Source organism: Vulpes lagopus, chromosome 7 (assembly GCF_018345385.1).
Source record: "Vulpes lagopus strain Blue_001 chromosome 7, ASM1834538v1, whole genome shotgun sequence".
NCBI lineage: Eukaryota > Metazoa > Chordata > Mammalia > Carnivora > Canidae > Vulpes > Vulpes lagopus.
The window spans coordinates 2,861,771-2,885,802 of record NC_054830.1 but is presented as its reverse complement, the minus strand read 5'-3'; the positions used below and the strand labels follow the sequence as shown (position 1 = coordinate 2,885,802).

Sequence of the window (24,032 nt, the reverse complement as noted above, 5' to 3'; positions counted from 1 at the left end):
GATCTCAGCCAGGCTTGAGCCCTGTGTCAGGCTCTCTGCTCGAGAGGGAGTCTGCTTCATCTTCTCCTTCTGCCTACTGCTCTGCCTATTTGTGTTATCTCTCTCTAATAAATAAATAAAATCTTTTTAAAAATAATAGATAGATAGATAGATAGATAGATAGATAGATAGATAGATAGAAGCACCTGGCTGGCTCAGTTGGTGAAGCATGGGACTCTTGATCCCAGGATTATAGGTTTGAGAAACACATGGGTGTAGAGGTTACTTAAAAAATTTTTTTTAAATGTATACCTAAAAAAAAAAAATCAACTGCACGACTGTGTACTAGCAGTGAAATCTGGAACGAAAAGTGCATTGCCATTTAAACTGCTCAAAAAAAAAAAGGAAAAGAAAAAAGAAATTCTTAGATGTAAGTCTAACAAAACAGGGACAGGACGCATATGAGAAAAGTATACTGTGCTGATGAGCGAAATCAAAGATTTAAATAAGCAAAGAGACAGACCATGTCCATGGATAAGACGGACCATCATAGGGGTGGGTCAGCGTGGTGAGTGGCTCTTGATCTCACGGTTGTAGGTTCCAGCCCCACGTTGGATGCAGAGATTACTTAAAAATAAAATCTGGGATCCCTGGGTGGCTCAGCGGTTTGGCGCCTGCCTTTGGTCCAGGGTGCAATTCTGGAGTCCCGGGATCAAGTCCCACGTCGGGCTCCCAGCATGGAGCCTGCTTCTCCCTCCTCCTGTGTCTCTGCCTCTCTCTCTATGTCTGTCATAAATAAATAAATACATCTTTTTTAAAAATCTATTTAAAAACAAAAACAAAAAAGACTCAACATAGTCAAGATGTCAGGTCTTCCCCGACTGACACACTATCAAAATCCCAGCGGGTCTCCTGGTGGGTCTAGGCCAGGATGGTCTAAAGTACGGGCAGCCTCAGGGGCACTCGGGGCCCCAAGCTCCTTCATGTTGTGACCTCCCTTGCCACAGCCCTTGCCACTCTGGCACCTGGCTTCTCCCTTTCTCACGTCCGCACCTTTGCTGAGGCAGGTCCCTCCTCCCAGTGAACCCTCTGCCCAGCCCTTGCTCTGCCCTGAAAGCCTCCCGGTGGCTTCCTCCTCCGTGACGCGGGCAGGGCAGGCTTCCCAGACCTCTGGGGGAGACCAGAGAGGCTGGGATTCCCGGAGGACAAGCCCGGCCCAGCACCCACCCAGAGCTGGCAGACAGAAGAGGAAATTCCCCTGGAACCTGTTTCTCTGCTTCCCTGCCCAGCTGGGGCACCCACTGGAGGGAGAGGCCAGGCCAAAGCCCTGGCCACCATGGCCTCAGCCCTAAGCCCACCCCGGGTCCCCAAAGCCAAGGGTGCTCTACCCTCACACTACTATGAGAGCTTTCTGGAGAAGAAGGGACCTCATGACCAGGTGAGGCGGGGCGGGGGCAGGCACCGCTGGGCCCCTGGGTGGCTGGCAGCACTTCCCTGAGCCTGGACTCTGCATCTGGGCCGCGGTGGGTCCCGGATATGGCAGGGCGTGCGCTGGGGTCCGGGAGAGCCTCGCCCGCCATCTGGCTGCCTCTCTCCGTGCCTCTCCCCGCCTGTTTCCATTTGTCTTCCTCGTGGTCTCTCTGTCTCTTGGATACAAACAGGACCAGGGGCTTCCACCAGGAAATGGGAAGCCTCCTGACTCCCATGCCCTACCCCCCAGCCCCTAGGGACCCGAGAGCCTCGGCTGCCTGGGGCAAGGCCAGGACAGGTGGCATGTGGGGACAGTGAAAGCTGGGGGTGCCACACGTCGGGGACCAGATACTGAGGCAAGCCCGGCCCTCCTCCCCTGAAGCCCCATCTCCTCCTCCCCACTGCTCACATTCATCCCCTGCTACACCCCCAAACAAGCGCCCACCGCCTCCTCTGCGCATCCCCAGAGCCACCGTCAATGCAGTTCCCTCTTCCCTTCCTTGTGCCTCCAAGGGCCCACCTCCTGCCCAGCCCAGGCAGCACCTAGACAGCAGAGGCTCAGCAAGGCCTGGCCCCAGAGGGCGAGACCCAGGTTCACATCCCTGCTCCACGCCTTCCTGACTCCCAGGCCTTGACAAGGGGCTCTCCATCTCTGTGCCTGGGCTTTCTCCAGTGCAAAAGGGGGAGGCCAGGGCCGTAGTCATGGTTACAGGAGAGGGGGCGCCCTCAGTGGTCTGCAGACCTGACTCTGCAGGCCCCAGTGCCTCACTGGTATGCGTGCACCCTATTCTCACAACATCCTCCCACATAGGTACTTATCTATGGCCATTTTAAAGGTGGGGAAACTGAGGCACGGGGCAGCTTAGATACCTTGTGAAATGGTGTATAGTGAGTCGCTGAGGAAGCAGGTCCGACCATGCTGAGTTTAATCACGTACTGCTCTATCCCCAGTGGCCGGCACAGAGTAGGTCCTCAGTAAATGTCAAATATATGTATGTGCCTAAGGACGGACGGGTGGGTGGGTAGATTAGCGGATGAATAGACGGACGGACGGGCAGCCAAGGGAGGAGGAATAGGCGGCTTGATGAACGGATGCCAGCCGTCAACGGAGAACTAGCCTCTTTGTCATTATGGACTAATTAAACTAACTCCTCCTTCAGGAAGTCTTCCCAGATTCCCACTTGGAAGGCCTTTCTCCTCCTCTGTGATCTCAAGGCTCATGTTCTGTCCCTTCTGGGGTTCTAATTTCTCTTCCCAGGAGCATTTTAGTATCTGTGCTTTAAAAAAAAAATATATATATATATATATATAATTTATTTTATATAAATTTATTCCTTTGAGAGAGAGAGAGCATGAGCAGAGGAGAGGAGACAGAGGCAGAGGGAGAAGCGGACTCCCCGTTGAGCAGGGACCCAATGTGGGACTCAATCCGAGGACCCAGGATCTCCACCCTAGCCAAAGGCTAAACCAACTGAGCCACCCAGGCGCACCCCCCCCTTTCTAAGATTTTATTTATTTGAGAGAAAACATGAGCAGGGGGAGGGGAGACGCAGAGGGAGGGAGGGAGAAGCCTCAAGCCAATGGCCCACTGAGCATAGAGCCCTATGCAGGGCCTGATCTTGGGACCCCAAGATCATGACCCAAACCAAAACCAAGAGTTGGACGCTGCACCAACTGAGCCACCCAGGCACCCCCAGATTTTAGTAACTGTGTGTTCTATGTTCTTCTGGAAAATGATCTATTTAGAAACAGAAGCCACGTCTCATTTATTATTTTGCCTGGAACACAATTGGGTGCAGAGTAGGCGTTCGGGGAATATTTGCTGGGAAAAACCCCTAGAATCTTACAATCTCAGCTATGTCAGCCCCTGAGATCTCCAGAGAGTTAGGACACTTATAATTCAAAATCCTGGGGGGAGAAAACCTGAATCTGCAGGATTTCAAGGGTTCAGAACCTTGTGAAATTAGGAGATCCCTATAAACATTTATTGGGTGGGCAAGGAGAAGGGAGATGTGAGTACGTGCAGATGAGTAAACAGATGGGTGGGTGGGTGGATAGTTCAACTCTCCCCTAGAGCTCCTTTTTTTAAAAATTAATTTATTTATATTTATGAGAGATGCAGAAGGAGAGACAGAGATATAGGCAGTGGGAGAAGCAGGTTCCCTGCAGGGAGGCTGATGTGGGACCCGATCCCAGGACCCCAGGATCACGCCCTGAGCCTAAGGCAGACATGCAACCACTGAGCCACCCAGGGGCCAAGCTCCTTCCTCTATACCCTCCAGAGGGGTATAGAGGGAGGCAGCTCTGGATCTCCCATCCCATCAAAATTCTCTTGGGTCCTTCCTCAAAGAATAATGACTAACGGATCCCCAGAAGCTGGGCCACGGATGGGGTGGGCCTCCCAGGGAAGGCAACATTTGTCCAAAGCCCCAAAGCAGGTGATGAAGGAAACTGTGTGAAGGTCCGGGGAAAGAGTACCCAGGCAGCAAGAAGAGCCAGTGCAAAGGTCCTGAGGCAGGAGGGGGTGTCATGGAGGTCCCCAGATTTGCCTTCTCACCTTCTGCCCTCTACTTTTGGTCCCCAGGATTACAAGAAGTTCTGGGCGGGCCTGCAGGGCTGCACTCTCTATTTCTATAATAGCAATCGGGACTCGCAGGTAAGGATGGGCATGAGGCTCAAGACCTGACCGCAGGGACCAAGCAGAGAGCGCGGGGGTGTCGCCAAGCCCGAGGGCCTGAGAAGCAGCAAGCCCCGCACTCAGGTCCTGCCTCTGGATCCCCAGCACGTGGAGAAGCTGGGCCTCGGAGCATTTGTGAGGCTCAGCGATGAGGCGCCCGGCAGAAACCCCAGAGACCCCGGTATCTATTTCAACCTGGTCCTCTGGAACCAAGAGATCAAGTTCAAGGTAGGCCTGCCCCTCCCTGTCACACTCACCACTAACACACACCAGTGTGATCTCACATGGGGTCTACCGCTCGGTTGGGGACACTGGGCGAGTCACTTAACTTTTCTACACCCCAGTTCCTACAACTGCAGGATGGGATAACACGGGAAAAGTAGCCAGAACAAGCCTGGAGCCCGCGGATGGGTCACTGCCCTCCTGCGACCTCTCAGCCCACGTGATCGAGCACCTACTGTGTGCCAGGCACTCTCCTGGTTGCACAGCAGTGAGCAAGACAATTAAAACTCCCACCCTTGTGGAGTTTAGAGTCTGGGTGGAGGCAGGAGGCACACAACAAACAACCTAAATGTGTGAAATGTCTGGAGTGTCAGCTGGCAGCAGGTGCCAGGGAAAGGACACACGGGGGTTGGGGTTACAGCGTCACACAGGGTGACCAGGGACGGCGTACCTAGGACCTAAAGTACGTGAGCGAGCCAGCCACATGGCCGCCTGTGCAATGGCTCTGCAGCAGAGGCCTGGTGTGCTGCAGGAGCAGGGAGGAGGCCCGGGTGGCTGGAGCAGAGCGAGGGCAGGGGAGACAGGGGGAGGGAAGAGGAGGGAGGAGAGGGGGGAGGGAGGCAGGCCTGCACCCCACGGCCCTCTGCACCCCACTTACTCCAAAGGAGGAGGGAGTCCTGGGGGGGTTGAGAGCACAAGAGACATATGATCAGATTTATGTTGCTTTAAATGTCCATGTAGTGTGGCTCAGTGGGCGAGTCTGCTTCTCCCGCTCTCTCGCTCCCTCGCTCTCTCTCTCTCTCTCTCTCTCAAAATAAAATAGGGGCGCCTGGGTGGTTCACTTGGTGAAGCATCTGCCTTCAGCTTGGGTCATGATCCCAGGGTCCTGAGATCGAGCCCTGCTCAGGGGGAGGCTGCTTTTCCCTCTCCCCTGCTTGTGCCTTGCGCGCTCTCTCTCTTTCTCAAATAAATAAATAAATAAATAAATAAATAAATAAATAAATAAATAATCTTTTAAAAAATAAATGAAATCTTTGAAAAAAGTCAACGTATAGGGACACCTGGGTGGCTCCAGCGGTTGAACGTCTGCCTTCTGCTTAGGCCATAACCCCGGGGTCCTGCGATCGAGTCCCCGCAGGGAGCCTGTTTCTCCCTCTGCCTGTGTCTCTGCCTCTCTGTGTCTCTCATGAATAAATAAATTTGAAAAAAAAAATAAAAAGTCAATGTAGAATAAATGAATAGATACGATAAATAAACATTGATTCGGTGACATTGCAGAATAGCATCCCACAAGGACTTCCCTTCAGACATCCTAAATTAATCCGACTTTACTCATTTAACCTTGGGAACAACTACTATTCCTCATTCCCATTTCACAGATGAATAGGGTGAGGCTCATCCACATGGACCCTTTCTGTTTCCCTCCCCAGGTGGAGAGCCTGGAGTGTCGGGAGATGTGGAAAGGCTTCATCCTGACGGTGGTCGAGGTAGGACGGCTTGCCTGCTCTCTCCATCCTACACCCCTCCTGCCAGCCCCCTCTCTGGCGTGGAAGAGCCCACAAACGTCTTATGCAAAAAATGTAAAAGTTACCTGCCAGTGCTTAAAAGCCTGGGGTTTTTCGGTCAACATGCCCCATCTGTCTTTCAGTCATCGGGCCTCTGCCTGGCCCCTGCAGGCCGCTGGGTTTGAGACCCTACATTCTAGCGTCTCATCTGCCCTCCCATCGCTCAAGTGTCTTCATGTCCCCTCCAAAGCCTCTCTGCCCCGCCCCCCCCCCAGGTGCAAGGCGGCTCCAGGGGCCCCCAGACCCGGGTTCCCATCCTGGCGCGGCCCGCATGCCGCACCCCCCTTGCCCGTAGGTGTGACACGGGCACAAACCGCTTGTGCCCTGACGGCTGGGTGCCCTCGGGCGCCCCCTCGCCCCTCAGCTGCGTGTCCCGTCCAACCTGACCCTGCTGCCCGGACACCTGTACATGATGGCCGAGGCCCTGGCCAAAGAGGAGGCCCGCCGCGCGCTCGAGGTGCCCCCGTGAGTGTCCCGGGAGGGCGGGGGTGGTGGGGAGCTGGGGCCGCCAGCGGAGCGCGGGGATGGGGTCCTCGGGGACTCGCCCAGGTGCGAGGGACGGGGCTGGGCTCCGGGGGTGGGGCTCTGCGGGGGCGGGGCTCCGTGGGGGCGGGGCCAAGGGCGGAGCTCCTTAGAGGGCGAGGCTTATCGAGGGGGCGGGGCTCCACGGGGGCGGGGCCTGCCCTGAGTGAGGGACGCGGCCCCCCAGCTGCTTCCTGAAGGTGAGCCGGCTGGAGGCGCAGCTGCTCCTGGAGCGCTACCCCGAGTGCGGGAACCTGCTGCTGCGGCCCAGCAGCGACGGCGCGAACGTGTCGGTCACCACACGCCAGACGCTCCACGGGTGCGCATGCGCGGCGCCGCGGTGGGAGGAGGGGCGAGCGCGGGGGCGGAGTCAGGGCCGGGGCGGGGCCAGAGCTCATGGGGCGGGGCCCGGGGTGGCGGGAAGGTGTCAATGCCTGGAGCGGGGACGAGACTCTAGAGGCGAGTCAGACCTTTGGATTAGGACCTTTGGATTAGGATCGGCCCTCGGGGCGGAGTCGGAGCTGGGTCTGGCATCTGCAGCAGGGAAGAAATCAAATCCAGGGGTGGAAACCCGCCCTTTGGGCGGAGTTAGGGCCTGTGGGTGGAGTCCTGGCCCCGCCCTCCCCGCCGCGGTTGAATCAGGCTTTGGAGGTGGAGCCACTCTGGGCGTGGATCGGACCCTGGCACTGCGGCCTCCTTTGGGACGGTGGTGAGGGGTCCGGCCAGTCGAAGGTGGGGTCAGAACCCTGGGGGCGGAGCCAGCAGGGAGGCGGGGCCTCCTGGGGTGGAGCCATCAGGGCGCGGTGCTCCCCGGGGGCAGTGCCTAGGTCTTCCCGGAGGATGCAGTCAGTTGAGTCTTGTCCTCCGCAGAGAGCCACGCCAGGACGGGACGTGGTCAGTGTGCGGGGAGCAGGAAGAGGTTAGGCCCTCGGTGGGGGCGGAGCCAGGACACGGGGCGGGGTCCTCCCCGGCCGAGCAGGTCCACCCACTCACCACGGCCCGCGCAGGACGCCGGTGTTCCGGCATTACAAGGTGAAGCGTGACGGCTCCAAATATGTGATCGACGTGGAGGATCCGGTGAGCGTTGGGCCGGGGTCCGCAAGCTCAGTGGTGGGGTCTGCGCCCCTTCCGCCACGGCCCTGACCGCGACCCTGTGCGCCTCCAGCTCTCGCGTGCCTCGCTGGATGCCGTGGTCAACTATTTCGTATCAAACAGCAGTAGGAGGCTGGTGCCCTTCCGGCTGAACGAGGACTACGAGAAGGTGCTAGGTGCGGCCTCAGGGAACCGGGGGGCCCCTGCTCCCACGGGGCACCCCTGGGCCAACGCCCGGCCGCCGCACCTCCTCTAGGACCACTCTCTGTTCTAGGCCACGTGGAGGCGGATAAAGAGAACGGCGAGAGTGTGTGGGTGGCGAGCTCGGCCCCCGTGGCCCCAGGCCCAGGTGAGGCCCCGCCAGCGGCCGCCGCTGGGACAGAGTGGGGGGACACCTGGGACCCACAGGGTGCCGCCCGAGTCTGATCTTGTACCCGGGAGTTGCAAGGACCCAGAAATTACCCAGACCCTGCCCTGCGGGTTGTGGAGGGGGAAACAGCTGCACACACTCCAGCCCTGTGCAGTTGAACCTGGGGCTGAAGGCAGCGGTGCCTAGACTTGGGGCAGGCAGCGGTAGAGTAGGGGGAAGGCTTCCTGGAGGAGGGGGTGTTTGCTTAAGGTCTCAAACGATTTCAGTAGGTAGAGCTGGGCTTCATCTGGAGCAAGGACCCCCCAGAGACCGGCATCTGGGTGGCTGCTGAGAAAGGGGTGGGAGGCGGTCCAGTTTATGGGGCAGGAAGAAGAGGCTGGAAAGGTCCATGGGGTGAGCAGTGTGGGCCTCCCGGGGCTGGGCAGGTGCTGGAGGACCCTTGTGCACAGTGGGCATGTATGTACACACTTACACACTGCACACTCACGAACACGAACTGCATCCACCTGCTCATGTGTAGACCCCCACGTGGACAAGGGTGCCACACAGTTCCAGTCCTGTGTAGCAAACATAAGCCACGCCCGCGTGTACACACAAATGCTCACGAGCATAGATTCAGACATTTATAGGTAGGCGGGTAAACACAGACAGAGACAAGCAGCTGCGGACATACTGTAGCATCCACACAGTCTCATGCACGTACGCACACATTTAGGTGTGTGTGTGTACAAACCCTTTACATATATTCAACTATGCAGATGCACTCAAGCGTACGTGTTTATGCCACACAGGGGCACAAACACACTGACTCCTAAATGGGCACGTGCAAAAACACACACATGCACAGGGTCCCGTGCCCAGATCCAGGCGCGCATACATGCATCCGCATTCAGAGGCACACAGAGCCACGCTGAGGTGTCCCTGCAACATGTGGGCCCAGACAGTGACTTCTGGTTCCCACCAGGACCTGCACCCGCCTCGGGTGGCCGCAAGCAGCTGCCTCCCGTGCCCATCACACCTCCGCCAAGCCAGGACAAGCCACCCCAACTTCTGAACCAGAACGAGAACTACGTGATCCCCATTGCAGACGCCCCAGCTGCCGACTACGAGAATGAGGATGGTAGGTGGGAGGGAGTGGGTGACACGGGGACAGGGGCGGGGTGGGGAGGAGGCTAAAAGCTAGCTGTGACACACCACACCTTTGTCCACACAGTGCATTCCCCCAGCTGGCAGGTTGTCCCGAAGCCCAGGAAGTTGGCAAAGTCTCTAAAGCCGCCCATCGCACCCAAGCCAGGTAGGGGTCCTCCTCCCCAGCCCTTCCTCATCCGGCAAGAGCCAGCCTCAGCCTCCCCCTGCTTCTCCTCCAGAGCCCAAAGGCGTCAACGGTGGCCTGGCCAAGAAGCTGGCAGTCGGCTCAGTGCAGGCCTTATTCCCCACAACAGGTGAGGTGTCCGGGCTTCCCAGGCGGCTGACCTGCACGATCACACGGGACCCCCATTCCTAAGGGTCCCTCGCTTGGTCTAATGCTGTGCTGTCTCGAGATTCCTCGTTTTTACTTTTTACTGGGCCCTGCAAATTCTGCAGCAGGTTCTGGTGGATGTGGGGTGGGGAGGACAGCCTGGCCTGGGGTTCCCTGTGGCAACTGAGGCCTCGGTCACCCCCCGCCCTCACCCAGGGTTGGCAGATTTGACGGCAGAGCTGGAAGAGAAACTGCAGAGGAGGCGGGCGCTGGAGCACTCAGCTGGACGTGCTGGGGATCAGTGAGCCAGTCTTGGGGTGTGCAAGTCAGCCAGGCAGACAGCTCCTCCCAGAATAAAAGCTCAAGTGACCCGGGGGCCTATGTGTCTGGCCTGGCTTGGGGTGGGGAGGGGGCAGCGAGGGTCTGTCAGATGTCCTCCCACAGCAGGCCCCACTCAGCAAAACCTACCACCTGACCCTACAAGAAAGGCCCATTTTACAGCCAGGAAAGTGGAGGTCCAGAGAGGTTCGGGGCACAGTCAGTGCCACCCAGCCCCAAAGAACCATCAGCACGGCCTGGCCAGTGATTGACCTTTATTAGGAGGTGAGGTGGGGGACGAGGGCCCGCCCTGGTGCCCACTCCCCACTGGTGACCCCCCCCAATCAGGAGTTAAGGCTCCAAGCAGCAAGTGAGAAGAGGGTGCCGGCTGAAACAACCAAGGCCTGGGGGTGGGAGGGGCCTCCCCAAAATCAGCCGGACAGGGCGGGGGCAGTCCAGTGGCCTAAGTGAGGCTGGTGTTGGAGCTGCTCGTGGCACTGCCCCGCTTCTGCAGGCAGCGCACAGAGCTGGGAACCTGTAGGCCTGTCGTCACCTGGAAGCTGCCGCACCACACCTGCGGACCAGTGAGGGGAGCACGGGGGCTCAGGAGCAAAGCCAGGGCCCCCCCACCCCAGCCCTCCCAACCCCGCCGCCACCGAAGGGCTCTCACTGTGAAAGCAGGCAGCAGGGGCTGTGTGAACTTGGCCTTGAAGGTGTGCAGCAGCTGTTTGGTACGGGCGTTGTAGAAGGACAGGAGGCCTGGGGTGGAGACAGAGGGACAGAGGGGCCTGATGAGAGGCGTCTGCGGCAGAGAGCCGACCCAGGGAGGTGGCGAGGGATTCCAACTGGGGCTCGGGGGTCACCTTGGTGGAAGTCGCAGTGCACGCCCAGACAGTCGGGCACGGGGGCATCCAGCACCTTGGCCTTGTTGGCGTGCTTGGCAGGTGAAGCTGACCTGCAGCCAGTTGTTGACGTGCAGGCACCAGGACGCGGCCGTCTTGCCCAGCTGCTCGAAGCGGCCCAGGCTGCGGTACGCCACCCCCACGCCGAACGCCTTGCTGTCCGGCTCGTAGCGCACCTCCCAGTAATGTTCCCCACCGTCGATGAGTGTGTCCCCTGTGGGGTGAGGTGGGCGGCGGGGACCGGGTGGACTCGCGTCCCAGACACCCTTCCACAAAGGGATTGTCACCTAGATACTCCTCAGACCATAGCTCTTCCCTCCAGATACTCCTCAGTTCCCAGCTACTCCTTCTAGGTGGTCCCCAGGCTGCATCCACTTCCTCGAGATACTCAGCCCAGATGCTCTTCAAGCCTCAACTGATCTTTTCAGATTTGCTCTTCAAGCCTCAACTGATCTTTTCAGATTCCCTGCAAGTCCAAGCTACTCCTTCCAGATATTTCCAGGCCTTAGAAACGTCTCCCACTCTTCCCCACGTTCAGATACTCCCCAGTCCTCAGTTCATCCCAGAGACTAGACAATCCCCAGACCCTTGCTCCTGGCCGACTCCAAGTATTCCCACAGGCCTCATGTCCTACGGAGTGCGGATACTCCCGGGCACCCTGGGCCTCTTTCCTACTGCTTTGTGAATCTAGATTGTGCCCAGACCCCTGGCTCCTGGTGGAAGCCAACGTCTTCCAGGCCTCAGCTCTTCCCAGGGTTCAGATGCCCTCTGGATCTCAGCTAATCCCTGAGTGCACATTCTCCCAAGTCCAGATTTAGATTCTTGCCAGCTCAGCTACTCCCTGACCCGGCGACTCCCGAGCTTCAGCTTCTCTGCACGCTCCTGCCCCCTCCCGCCCCACTGCCCTTGCCCATCTACTGCGTCAGCTCCTCTGCAGGCACAGGGCTAGCCCCTCACACCCATGTCTTCTCTGGGTCTGCTCCTCCCAGACATCAGCTACTCCCTCAATCTCAGCTAGGCTGGGCTCTTCCCTCTGCAAACCCCACCACCATCACCACTGCCCCTTCCCCTGCTTCCTCCCCGAACCCCACCTCTAGCCAATCCCAGATGCTTTCCAGAAAATCCGGGTCCTCCACAGAACCTCAACTTCTCCCCAGACCTTAGCTCATCTCCAGAACACAGCTGCTCTCCAACTCCGCCCCCTCCCAGGTGCGAGTGTCCGTATTGACTTCCCCATGCCCCAGCCTCTCCTTCACCCCAGTGCTCACTGTCTCCCACACCGGCGACCCTCTCTGACTCGTCCATAAACCCATCGGCCGTGTTGGCAACCATTCTTCCCAGCTACTTTGCAAATCCCAGGTACTCCACAAACCCCAGGACAGCCCCTGGCCGATCTGCAGGCCAGAGCCTCCAAAAGCTCTCTCCACCCCCAGGAGGCCCCCACCCCCCAGTCCTCCCACTCCCCCAGCACCACAGCAACAGGTTATTGGAACCGTTCCCAGAGAGCTTTGTTGGTGGCTACCTCAGCTTCCCCAGCCAGGGGAGTTCTCGCCCACCTCCCACCTCCAGGGCCCTGCCCAGAGTGTCCCTCTGTCCTCCTGTCCTTGCCCCTCCTTACCCAGCACCGTGTAGGACTCAGCCGTGAAGCGATCCCGACCCCCACGACCGGAGGGCATCCTCTTGGGGGATGGCACACCTCTGTGAGCGGCAGGGAGGGGAAGGCTCGCTCAGCCCTCGCTGCCCCCAGAGGAGGGTTTTCCTGGTCCACCCAGCCACTGAGAACCCTCCATCAATCCTTCACAGGATTTGGTTCTGTTCATGCACTGGGCCCCGCCTATCAGAACACACCCGTGCCCTTCCTCATCTGGAAAACGATTCGACTGTCAAAACCCAGTTAGAGGGACGCCTGGTGGCTCAGCGGTTGAGCATCTGCCTTCAGCTCAGGGGTGACCCCGGGGTCCTGGGATCGAGTCCCGAGTCCCGCATTGGGTTCCCCGCAGGGAGCCTGCTTCTCCCTCTGCCTATGTCTCTGCCTCTCTCTGTGTGTCTCTCGTGAATAAATAAATAAAATCTTAAAAAAAAAATCAAAAACAAAAACAAAAAAAAAACAGTTCCAAACCTCTTCTCCCTCCACTTACTCTTTGAGCTCCTCCACCCCGCGTCCCTCCCTCCACCCCAGCCTTGACCATGCAGGCCACCCTGCCCAGCCCGCTTGTCCCCCAGACACTCAGGAGGGCGGCTGGGCTGGGGCGGAGGGGGGTCCTACCTGGCCGGGGAGTTGACAGGAGACGCCGTCCGCCCCTTGCCGTCCTTCTCCCGAGTCTTCATGTCCTGCACCTTCCCGCCCATGGCGTCCCACTCCACGGAGAGATCGTCCACCCGCAGGTTCTGGTGAGATGTGGACGCATCCAGGCGGAACATGAACGCTGGGGCCGGGCAGACGCGGGAGTCACAGAGATGGGGAAACCCGGAGAGACACAGAGACACAGAGAGACAGGCAGTGACCAAGACAGACCATGACAGGGACAGGGAACAGAAACCAGACAACAGGGCCTAAGACAGAAAGACGGAGGGAGAGGGATTGATGGACGGACTCAGAGACAGAAGATACAGAGAGGACAGGCAGCAAGACACCCAGACAGACAGACAGATGGGCAAGAGCAGAAGGGGCAGAGCCTGCAGCCGGGGCCGTGAAGGCCGAGGGCTCGTGGCCTCAAGGTCCCTTAGGTCTGCAGGCTTCTCCAAAGCACTTGTGCTCCGGGCTTCTGTCGGGGCTTAACTGCAGGAAAGGGGCCGGGCAATAGGACGACAGGGAAGCTAGACTGCGGAAGGACTTCCTCGAAGGGCACGCAGAGGTGTTAATCCCATCCCCAACTCTAAGAACCCTTATCTATTTTTTTAGAAGAGATAAGGAGTATGTGTCTGTGTGTGTGTGTGTGCAAGAGAGAGAGAGAGAGAGAAAGAGAAAGTATAAAAACCATCCAGGAAAAATGGGATCAACTGCAAAAGCAAAAAACAACAGCAGGTTTATATTAGACAGCCGGGCTGAGGAATCTATGGTGGACCAAGCTCTGAGCTTCCTGGCAGCCAGAGCAAAAAGGGTCACAGAACCCTGATTATAAGATTATCATTACACACCAGTACCTGGGGCCCCAGGGTGAGGGGTTATGGAGTCACAGCCAGGGTAGGGGTGGGAGCCAGTCACCTGGTGTCTCCAGGGTCACCGACTCGGAGAACTCGCCTGCAACTGCCTTGTTACAGGCTTTCACGCGAAAGTTCATGTATTTCATGTCAAACTTGAGACCTAGGAGCAACAGAGGGATCTCAACGTTGTGTACGCTGGGAGCAATAGGCCACGGTCCCTGTGTCCCATGGCAAACCCGCCACTCCTCATTCTAAGGAGCACCTGGCAAAAGGCCTCTTATCCCTGAGAAACCACCTCATTCACCCCTGGGGCTGTGGGTTACTTGGCTCCGCCTCCAACCCAGAGCAGCCAATCAGGATGCTTTAGGAGGCAGTAACAGCAATTGGCTCAGGAATAGCATGTGACCCAAACTGGCCAATAAGAACCTTCCCTGGGACACTGGGTTTATATTATAGGGAGCAGAGTCTCTGTCTTCTCTGGGCTGGCCAGCTAGGGGGAAGCTACTCTTGGGAAAGTTTATCAGCGCATTTGACAAGCCTCCTTCAGAACGCAGCCCCCAGACCCAACAAATGCAGGGAGCAAAAGTGAGCAAGGCATTTGCTGGAACCCTGGCTCCATGTGGGGTTATTTAAAGATTTCCCCTACTTCTAGGCTATGTCCCTTACTCCCTTCTGTCCTCCTTTCTGTATTAGTTTCTCCCAGTCTTTTTTTTAAATTTTTATTTATTTATGATAGTCACAGAGAGAGAGAGAGAGAGGCAGAGACACAAGCAGAGGGAGAAGCAGGCTCCATGCACCAGAAGCCCGACGTGGGATTCGATCCCAGGTCTCCAGGATCGCGCCCTGGGCCAAAGGCAGGCGCCAAACTGCTGCACCACCCAGGGATCCCAAGTTTCTCCCAGTCTTAAAAAATAAAAAGCAGGGACACCTGGGTGGCTCAGCAGTTTGGCACCTGCCTTCAGCCCAGGGCGTGATCCTGGGGTCCCGGGATCCCTGCATGGAGCCTGCTTCTCCCTCTGCCTGTGTCTGCCTCTCTCTGACTCTCATGAATAAATAAATAAAATCTTTAAAAAATAAAAATAAAAAGCAATCACCAAGGCGTCTTTTGTTGTCTTTCCCCTCAAGCTAAACCTCTTTGGACAGCTGTCTACATCCTTACCTCCTCTCAGTCACCTCGCTCCCTCTCCTTCCTCTGGCTTTGTCAGTTTCCACCTTGTAGGACCTTCTGGCTGACCACCCCTTCCCTCTGGAACATTCTCCTTCCTTGGCAGCCATGTTACTGCGATCTCCCGGCTGCCCCACTCTGTTTGTTCTCCCCAGGTCTTCTTTGCAGGTTCCTCCCTCCTCGACACCCTTAAATGTTGAGGTGACTCCATCTGGGGCCCTTACTCATCTCCCTCTGCTCCCTGACCCCTTCTTGCCCTTCAGATACCCTTCAACCACAGGAGAACCCACAGCCTAACCTACAGCCCAGATCACATGTCTAGGTTCCTCCTGAGTGTTCCCTATGGGATGCCTGTTCTCTGATTATCCGAAGAGCACTCAGTACCCCCTGTTCTAAAACCTTCCATAGCTCCCCTTGCCTTGTAAAGACCTCACTCCTCCTCTCACTCCCCGCCACAGATGTAGGTGGCAAACTCAACAGGTTCCATAGACAAAGGCTCAGAGCGCTCTGGCCTCTGAGCCCTCCATCAGACTGTGCTTCTGCTTAGAAGGCTGTTCTCAAAAAAAAAAAAAAAAAAAAAAAAAGAAGGCTGTTCTCCACTCACCCTTTCTCTTTCGAGCCTCAGGATGGCTGCCACTTCCTCCTGGTGCCCAAGACTGTCTCACCCTTCTCTGGATCCCCTTCTCTGAGAGTTCAGCACTTTGCTCAGTGACACCATCCACTGCCCCCAGAACCAACCAGAACTCTCTTTTTCAGAAACCTGGAACCCATCTGACTATGGATGGTCTGGACTCACAGTGGGTCTCAGTTTCCTATTCTGCAAACCGGCCATCGTGTTCCCCATCCTAAGCAGGCTTCACATGAAGATGAGATGGGTCGAAGCATGTCAGTTATGAACAGTAAACCCAAACCCTCCTGACTGTCCAAGCCATGGAGATGGCAGGTAGGTGACAAATAACCCCATGGGTGAGTTAGCTAGATGAGTGTACACATCCACATCCTCAGTACCACACACCTTTGGATGGATTCAACGTCCTACCCTGTGCAATTCACTCGCTAGGAATGTTGTAGAAGGCAAGAGGGCATGGCGAGGGGGCGATGCGTCAGGAAGCCCGTGATACAGCAGGCTTCCACCTTGATCGCGGTGGCGGTTACATGAGTTTGCACACGGGAGAAAACCACGTAGGCGATTACCCACGCACAGGCGGGTGAAGGTATGTATCACTGGGAAAATGCGGACCGACACAGCACAACGTGTTCATGTCGGTTCCTCGGATCTGACACTGAACTCCAGTCCCAGAAGCCACTGCAAGTGGCGAAAACCCAGGAACATTATTCAGCCCGAAAAAGGAGGGAAGTCCTGGCCCGCACTACAAGAGGGATGTCCCTCGGGGACACTGAGCTCAGTGATGTGAGCCAGACACAAAAGAGCAAATCCTGTCGGATTCTGCTCACATTAGGTACTAGAAGCGGTAAAAGTCACAGGGACAGGGAGTAGACGGTGGGAGCTGGGGGCTGGGGAGCTAGCGTTTAAGGGGGACAGAGTATCCATTTTGCAGGACGGAAAGTTACGAGGATGGTATGACAGTTTTAATAGTTTTACGACATTATGAATGTACTTACTACTACCAAACTGGACACTTAAAAATGATGAAAATGGGAAATTTTGTGTTATATGCATTTTGCCATAATAAAAATAAATATATTGGGGGAAAAGTGGGGTATGTTTATTCTGATTCCTATGCAAAGAATGGGTCCTCTTGCCGGCTGGTAGCTTTTCTTCCCAGCAATTAGCATGCTCATTATTAACCATGTATGCTAATTACAGATAAAGAACTGGCTGATTACAGCCCAAGAGCTATGGTGATCGTTATCTTGTCAGTGAGGCTCTCCCCCCACTGAGGGTTTCCCTTGGCTCAAAATGGATTCTGAAACTCATTGGGGACCCCCAATTTTACCCTTCTTCAGACCCTCCCCCACCGGCTGGGGAATCCCCTGTGCTTTCTGCTTTCTTACAACTGCCAAGGAAATCCCCAAACCCTGGGAGGATGCCAGCTTCACGAGCAGAGGGAATCTCGTCCGCTTTGCTCACTAGTGCCAGGGCAGGCCCTGGTATACTGCAGGCGCTCAATACGCTGAAATGAACGAGCGCTGGATCCTACAGGTAAGACGGGGATGGAGAAGGCCTTCTCTCCCTGCCCGTTCCCTCGTCTGTAAAATGCTAATGATGAGATGAGCACGTGCACTGCCTGTGGGCAAAATGTTCAGCACGCAGCAAGCTACGCCCTCCATAGCGGTGCAGCAGCGATCATCAATATCGATTTCATTATTATTACTTTCAGCTACTCCGATCAGTCCAGCCAGGCCCCCAGCTGAAAGGGGAAAGGGGATCCTGGAACTGCTGAGCTGCCCCGGGCTTGGGGTGTGTGTCAGTGGCAGGGTTGAGCTGTCCTTACCTGTCAGGGTGAACTCCGTCTGCCGGATGCCCTCAATGACCATCCAGGGCTGCTCCTCCTTGAGGCGGGGCGGGCCCTCGAAGTTGGTCCGCCGGTACTCCAGCACGTAGTGGTCAATCTTGCTGTCCTCATCCGGCATGCGCCACACCAACGTCACACAGTTGTCTGCCACCAGGGACTCGGCCAGGTCAATCACAGGGGCGCCGGGCACTGTCCAGGACAGAGGGGGTGGGGGTGGGAGTCAGGGTCCTGGGCCTGCAGGGGCCCCTAACTGCAACTCCACCTGCACTTCTTGGGGGTAGAGCCCCTCCGGATAGCGGGGCCTGGGGAAGGAGCTTCCCAGGGTCTCACCAGGGTGGGGTGATGGGGAACAGCTTTCTCAGCGTTCACCCAAAACCGGATGGGCTTTCTTAGGATTCCACCATTTAGAGGCAGAATATTTTCAGAATTCTGTGATAGGGTCTGGCCTTCGTGGGACTCCACCCCTTGTGGGTGGGGCCTCTCAGGTTTGGCCACCAGGGGCGGGCTTCTTCATGGCTCCACCCACAGGGGCAGGGTGTCCTCAGGGCTCCACCCCCAGGGTCAGTTCCAATGCCAGGCTTACTTGGGCCTTTTTCAGGGTACCCCAGACTCCAGGCCCCAACAAAGTTCCCTTCTCACCTGGTAGGAACTTGAGTGCCTGTAGCATCCTCCGCTCCTGTGCAAAGTCCACCATGAGGTGACTCATGTTGTCGCTGACCTTGGCCTTCAATGATAGGCGGAAGGCAGGGGCCATTGTCACACTGCAGGGAAAAGGTGGAGGCAGCCTGCTGGCAGGCATCTCAAGGGGGCCCAGGCTCTGTTCTCTGAAGTATGTGGGAGACCCACTCCCCCTGTTTCTGGTCCAGAGCTCTGGGCGTAGAGACCCTCACCTGGGTATCCCCACCTTCACACCAGGGGCGGGGCACTGGGGTGGGAACCAGATCCCAGCATCTTACCCATCTTTGATTTGCTTGGCAGCCTAGAAAAAGCAACATAATAAAATTCAAAGAGTTTTCTTGATTGAATCAGAAAGCCACTATACAGACAGGAAGACTGAGACCCAGAGTGGTAGCCCCTGGCCAAAGTCCCCCACCACTGGGGCAGAAACACTTGGCTGGGCCCCAATGGGATGGGGGCAAAGATGGGCTCATACCTCCACCCCCAGTGCCTAGTGCCCATTATATCCAGTTAGCCAGTTTGGCAAATACAAATAGAGGATGCCCAGTTAAATTTGCATTTCAGATAAACAATATGATTTTTTGGTAGAACTACGTCCCACTCTAAATATTGGATGGATGTATTATACTAAAAAACTATTCCCTTTTGGGGACGCCTGGATGGCTCAGTCAGTTGAGCATCCAACTCTTGGTTTCAGCTTGTGTCATGATCTCAGGGTTGTGGATCAAGCCCCACATTGGCTCGACGCTCAGCATGGAGTCTGCTTGTCCCTCTCCCTCTGCTCCTCCCCCTGCTCTCTTGCTTCCTCCCTCAAAATACATAAATAAAATATTTTTTAAAATTATTCTTTGTTATATTTGAATTTCAGATACCTAACAAATATTTTAGTACAAATATGTTCCATGCAACATCTGGAAATACTTATACTAAACATCTGCGTGGGATATACTCATACTAAACAAATTATCCATTGTTAAATTTAACTTTCAGATCAACCACAACTAATTTTTTAGTATAAGTTTGTCTCGTGATCTTTGGGACATATTTATATTAAATGTAATACGGGCAATACTTACACTTAAAAATCACTTGTGGTCGATCTAAAGTGCAAATTTAACTGGGTGTCCTGTATTTTATTGCATGGCCCTACTGGTCTGGCTTCTGAGGTGCCCACCTGAGGGAAGTCCTCGCTGTCTGTGGCCTGCAGGGTCTGGTTGGCTGTCTCCAGAAGCTCCTCTGAGCTCTCCAGGGCCCGAGTGCAGGCCGCCAGCTGGTTCTGGGAGTAGCACGGCACCAAAGGAAGAGACACCTCACCCCACTGCATCAAACCCTCCGGGCCTCCCCACTGCCTTTGGGATTCAGGACACCACGCCTTTCTCCAACTCCCAGTGGGGGAGGTAGGGTGGAGGGAAATTGGGCCTCACCCCCCACCCCCTGCAGTACTTCAGAATCACCTGGGGATCCCTTTCTTAAAAACTCACATGTCCGGGCCACACCTGAGCCTCGAGGCCCCCAATTCTCCTGGGATGGGAATCTGGGATGCTAGAAAGTGGTCCAGGAGGTTTTGATGCAGCCCCAGGGCCTCAATTTAGAATCTGAGATCCCACAGGAGCCATTGGGGGGGGGGGGGTCGGCAAAAGATGATGCTGCCAAATACGGGGACCAGTGGGAAGGGCTGAGAAACTGGAGGCCCTGGGTGAGGACTGGAGGGGAGGAGCAGCCAGATGCAGGGGTGGGGCCCTGGGGACAGGGAAGAGGCGGTGGAGGTGGGTGGTAGGAATAGAGATCAAGGAGAGCAGGTGGGTGGGGACTGATGGATCACAGCCAGCGAGGGGGCAGAGAAGAGACCAGGAAAAAGAGGAGATGAGGCCGATGGCACTGGGGTGTCTGGTTCTGGACACTGCAGACACTTGCAGGCATCTCCAAGGAGCGATGTGGGGGGAGGAGCAGGTTTGGAGGAAGACGCTGAGGCCAGATGGGCTCTGCTGAGTCTGAGGGGTGCAGTGGGGAATCGTGGCTGGGTGGGGGTGTGGGAGAGCCCCTCACACACACACACCTGTAGCTCGTAGGTGCGGCTGGCGCGGTCCTGCTTTATCTTCATGAGCATGCCCTCCTTCAGCTCCTCCAGGAGGGAGAAGAGGGACTGGAACTCTGCCTCCAGGTCCTCCTGCACCTTGGTGGAGTTTGCCTTGGAGAGATGTCATGTGGTCAGAAGGGCCAGGATTGGCCAAACCCCGTGCTCACTTGGATGGAGAAACTGAGGCCTGGACTCGGTCCCCAGGCCAAGTCTGATGGGCATCAGCAGGAACAGGCTAACCCTCCCACTGCCCCCTCCCACTGTCCCTTCCACCCACCTGTCCAAGACTTCCCCACGGCCTTCCATCCCTTCTGTGGAGGTGCTTTCCTCACCTCCACGTTCAGCAGCATCTGCTTGAGGGAGTAGATGAAGCTCTGAATCTCTTCGTTCTTCACAGCCAGGGTCGTGATGATCTTCCGCAGCGCCTCCTGCCCCACGGGAAGCATGTGCAGAGGCAGGGCTGGTGAGCCCCTAAGCCTGGCCGGGCTCTCCCACCTGGGGTTCCCTGCTCTCCCTTCCGGGGATCCAGGAGATGTGGAAGCCAGCGCGCCAGTGAGCTCGGGCACCCGCCACGAGGCAGGTCCTGGGCGAGGCTCTGGCCCTACCTTCCCTCACCTAGCAGATACCTGCTGCAAGCATGCCCATTTTACGGGGGGCGGGGGGGGTGGGAGGGGGGGGAAAGGACACGACTGAGCCTCTGGGGAAGGGGCAGCCCCTGGGCCTGAGCCAGCGCTGTCTCAACACAAAGCCTTCGACCTTGTTCCTATACACTGAGGGCGGGGCATGATCTGGGGTGAGGGGCTACCTTGGGGAAAGAAAACCGCAGAGCAAAATGATGCCTGTAGAAAAGGGGTTGCTAACGCGGGGAAGGGGATACCTTGGGAACAGGGATTGGCCAGAAGAAAGGAGGGACCTGGGGAACCGGTGCCTGAGAGCCCAGGTAAGTGAGTGGGGGATGGACCTCTGGGGGAGGGGACGCCTGGAGAGAAGGAAACCGCGCGGGAGGATCCTGCTGGGGCCCCAACCCTGACCCAGGCCCCAGACGTGTTCCTTTCCTGGGGGTGCAGGATCGGTGGGACCACCTTGCCGAGCTGGAGGGACGTCCTCCACGGCAGGGCGGGGCAGGGTCCCGACACCTGGTCCGCAGTCCCGATGGAAGGAGGGGGGATGGGTCGCGGCTGGGGCCGGGATACTGGGCGCGTGTGGGGAGCATGGAGGGGATGCGCCAGGACCCGGGCTAAGATGATGAGAGGTCGGGGCAACCGGGGTGGGGGGGGGTTCTGCGTCCCGAATTAGGGGCTCGATCCCCGCGTGGTTGCGGCGGGGGTGGGGCCTCGGCCGCAAAGCTGCGGCGGGGGTGGGGGGGCTGCGGCATCACCTGGTCGCCTCCCCCTTGCGCCCCCCCGCCCCGGGTCCGCCCCGCCCCGCCCCGCTCCTACCCTCTGGTCCTCCATGGCTGCAGCCCAGGTCGGCCCGGCCCGGCCCGCGGGCCCCGCTCGCCCTCCGAGTCCTCAAGCTGCCTTCGCCGCGACCACGAGCCAATGGCCCGCCGAGCCCTCGCCGCCGCCGCCGCGCCCCCCGTCAGCGCTCCATCACTGGCCGCAGTGCGCACGCGCGCCCCCCGCAGCATGCTGGGAATCGTAGTCCCGCGCCGGGGTCTCCGCGCCCCGCCGCCCCCCGAGAGGCTGGTAGTGATGAGTGAGCTGCCGAGAGCCCGGAGCTGAGCAGCAGGTTGCCTGGGTTCGAGCCCCGGCCCTGCCGCCCGGCCTCCAGCCCAAACCTAGTCGTGGTGCCCAAGCCCCTCCACTGCTGCACCCCTGCGTTCCTCGGCTGCTCCCAAGGCTGGAATTCCACCCCCTACCCCCCCCCCCCGTGAGATCTGGCCCCTCACCGCTCACACTCCTTGCGTTTACTCCTGGCATTTACATTTTGCACAAGCAGATGCTCCGCATCCGATGCCTCCTTTCTCTCCCCAAGGCACAGCCTCTCAGGTCTCCTCCTCCAGACGCCTCTCTGCCCGACCGGAATCCACGGGGCTCTGAATGCCTGTGCCCAGCTTGGTCTTCCCTGTCAGCCTGGGGTAGATCTATCCAGGATCCAGCCTACGGCCAGATCTATCCAGGATCTAGCCAGGATCCTCAGCATTGCCTCTCAGCGGAGGGTGGGGAAAGGGTGGAGTTTGAGAAAGTCCAAGGGAGGCGGTGGCCTGGACGGGGGAGGCGGGGAAGCTGTGTGGCCCTGGGCTGGGGTGCGCTCTGTGCCCCGCCGGCCATCCTGTGGTTGATGGGAACGATGCTGGGGAGCCCATAGGCCTTCTTCCTGGGTGAGAAAAGAGGTCCTGGCACCGTGGTTGGGGTGACACCTAGAGTCCGTCATCTCCTCCCAGCCCCGGGGGTGACAGATGCAGGGCTGGGAGAAATTCAGGGCCTATGTATACCCTGGCTTAGGCCCCCAAACTTCTCTGCAGGCTCTGGGGACAGGGGAACCCCCCATACCTGTCATGAGACCTGAAGCCGGCAGCAAAAATCTACTCTGAATTTCATTTTTTAAAAAAGATTTATTTATTCATGAGAGACACACCAAGAGAGGCAGAGACATGGGCAGAGGGAGAAGCAGGCTCCCTGCGGGGAGCCGGATGTGGGACTCAATCCTGGGACCCCGGGGTCACGCCCTGAGCCGAAGGTAGCTGCTCAACCACTGGGGGCCAAATAATTGAAGCTGGGATCCCAGTCTTCAATCCAAGCTCAGGCCTCTGCTGCCTGCTCCTGGGCCCCACACCTGCATCACCTAACCTTCCATCCTGCCCCCCTCCCACCCCAGCTCAGGCGTGTTTATATAGCACCTCCCAGAAAGATTTCCACTCGCTGGGATGGGACGCATTATCCCGATCACATACACAAACTGCCCTTCAGATTAAAAACAAAAAATCTTTTGGGAAGCGGAGCCCTAAGCAGCATTAGTTTACAGGCCATCTGCTGTCCGGCCTCTGTGGCGGTGGGCGTGTGTGTGGGGGGAGATTGTGGCAGGATGTCTGTCATATAGGAGGGGGGTTGGGGGGCGGACCAGCCAGGACAGGGGGCCTGGTGGGCCAGGAATGGAGTCCCTGGGCACAGCGCTGGTCCCCCTGGTGCAGTTCTGGGGTGAGTCTTGGGCCCCCCTCCCCTCTGCCCTCCCTCCTGTTGTCCATCACCCCAGCAGCCTGCCCCGGGCTTGGAGCCCCTGGAAACCTCTCTCTGCTCTGCTAGCTAGGGCCTGTTTCTCTCTGGTACTCAGAACCTCACAAGGGTTGAAAAGTTCTAGCAGGATCCTCAGAGTGGGTCCCTAGGGTGAATCTCACACCACGACCTACACACCCAACTGGTGTGAGCTGGCCACGCTGGCCTCTCTCATCTCCACCCTCTGCCACATTCGCTTTCTCCCCCTTGTCCAGCCTGCCAGCTTTTCTTTCTTTATTCCTTCCTTCCTCCCTCCCTCCTTCCTTCCCTCCTTCTTCCTCCTTCCTTCCTTCCTTCCTTCCTTCCTTCCTTCCTTCCTTCCTCTCTCTCTCTTTCCCAGCACACCAAAGTTGATACCACCCCCAGGCCCTTGCACCTGCTGTTCCCTCTGCCCAGAACACTCCTCCCTGGATCTCATCTCTCTAGCATCAATGGCAATGACACCTCAAAGCCCAGGAACTTGATCCAAATGCACCCCTCTGGGGGCTCTGACCTCAGACTTCTCATGACCCAAAGCAAACTCTCCTACTCCAGCCCTGCTTCTCCATCAGGGTCCTCCGTCTTGGCCGAAAAGCCACTGCCATTCACAGGGTCCCTGAGGCTAAAACCCTCTTTCCATCTCTCTGTGTAAGTCCACGCAGCTCTTCTGGGGGCAATGTTCAAAATATATTCAGATTCTGACCTCTTTTTTCCAGGATCC

General features: G+C 57.3%; 2 protein-coding genes across 5 annotated transcripts; one reads left to right on the top strand and one right to left on the bottom strand.

Annotated features, from left to right (window-relative positions):
* The first annotated feature begins 1,086 nt into the window (after positions 1 to 1,086).
* STAP2 (signal transducing adaptor family member 2) lies at positions 1,087 to 10,327 on the top strand. 4 transcript variants are annotated; one of them, XR_005988759.1, is made up of 15 exons: positions 1,087 to 1,417; positions 4,034 to 4,105; positions 4,232 to 4,354; positions 5,779 to 5,835; positions 6,278 to 6,378; positions 6,623 to 6,754; positions 7,443 to 7,512; positions 7,601 to 7,703; positions 7,802 to 7,876; positions 8,862 to 9,017; positions 9,111 to 9,191; positions 9,265 to 9,339; positions 9,573 to 9,673; positions 9,858 to 9,959; positions 10,189 to 10,225. XR_005988759.1 is itself a non-coding variant. In XM_041760342.1 (15 exons), exons 1-14 carry the CDS (start codon positions 1,316 to 1,318, stop codon positions 9,940 to 9,942), a joined length of 1,317 nt encoding a protein of 438 aa, XP_041616276.1. In that variant the 5' UTR covers positions 1,087 to 1,315; the 3' UTR covers positions 9,943 to 9,959; positions 10,189 to 10,327. The 4 variants fall into 4 exon arrangements, 3 of the variants coding, with proteins under 3 accessions (XP_041616276.1, XP_041616277.1, XP_041616278.1); XM_041760342.1 differs by having other exon boundaries at positions 9,573 to 9,657; positions 10,189 to 10,327; XM_041760343.1 differs by lacking the exons at positions 9,265 to 9,339; positions 9,858 to 9,959; positions 10,189 to 10,225 and having other exon boundaries at positions 9,573 to 9,792.
* Positions 9,935 to 22,219, bottom strand: FSD1 (fibronectin type III and SPRY domain containing 1). Its single transcript, XM_041760340.1, is given in 15 exon segments — positions 9,935 to 10,248; positions 10,345 to 10,433; positions 10,538 to 10,616; positions 10,618 to 10,790; positions 12,195 to 12,274; positions 12,843 to 13,002; positions 13,782 to 13,880; positions 17,342 to 17,551; positions 18,002 to 18,123; positions 18,319 to 18,341; positions 19,215 to 19,316; positions 20,097 to 20,228; positions 20,450 to 20,545; positions 21,557 to 21,820; positions 22,044 to 22,219. Coding segments are annotated over 14 exon segments (1,491 nt in total). The 5' UTR covers positions 21,572 to 21,820; positions 22,044 to 22,219; the 3' UTR covers positions 9,935 to 10,137.
* Between the last annotated feature and the right edge of the window lie 1,813 nt (positions 22,220 to 24,032).

Coding starts and splice junctions, on each gene's coding strand:
- STAP2 (XM_041760342.1), top strand. CDS start 1,316: ATGGCCTCAGCCCTAAGCCCACCCCGGGTCCCCAAAGCCAAGGGTGCT. Junction 5,836..6,277: donor TCATCCTGACGGTGGTCGAG/GTAGGACGGCTT, acceptor CTCGCCCCTCAG/CTGCGTGTCCCGTCCAACCT. Junction 9,018..9,110: donor CGACTACGAGAATGAGGATG/GTAGGTGGGAGG, acceptor TTGTCCACACAG/TGCATTCCCCCAGCTGGCAG.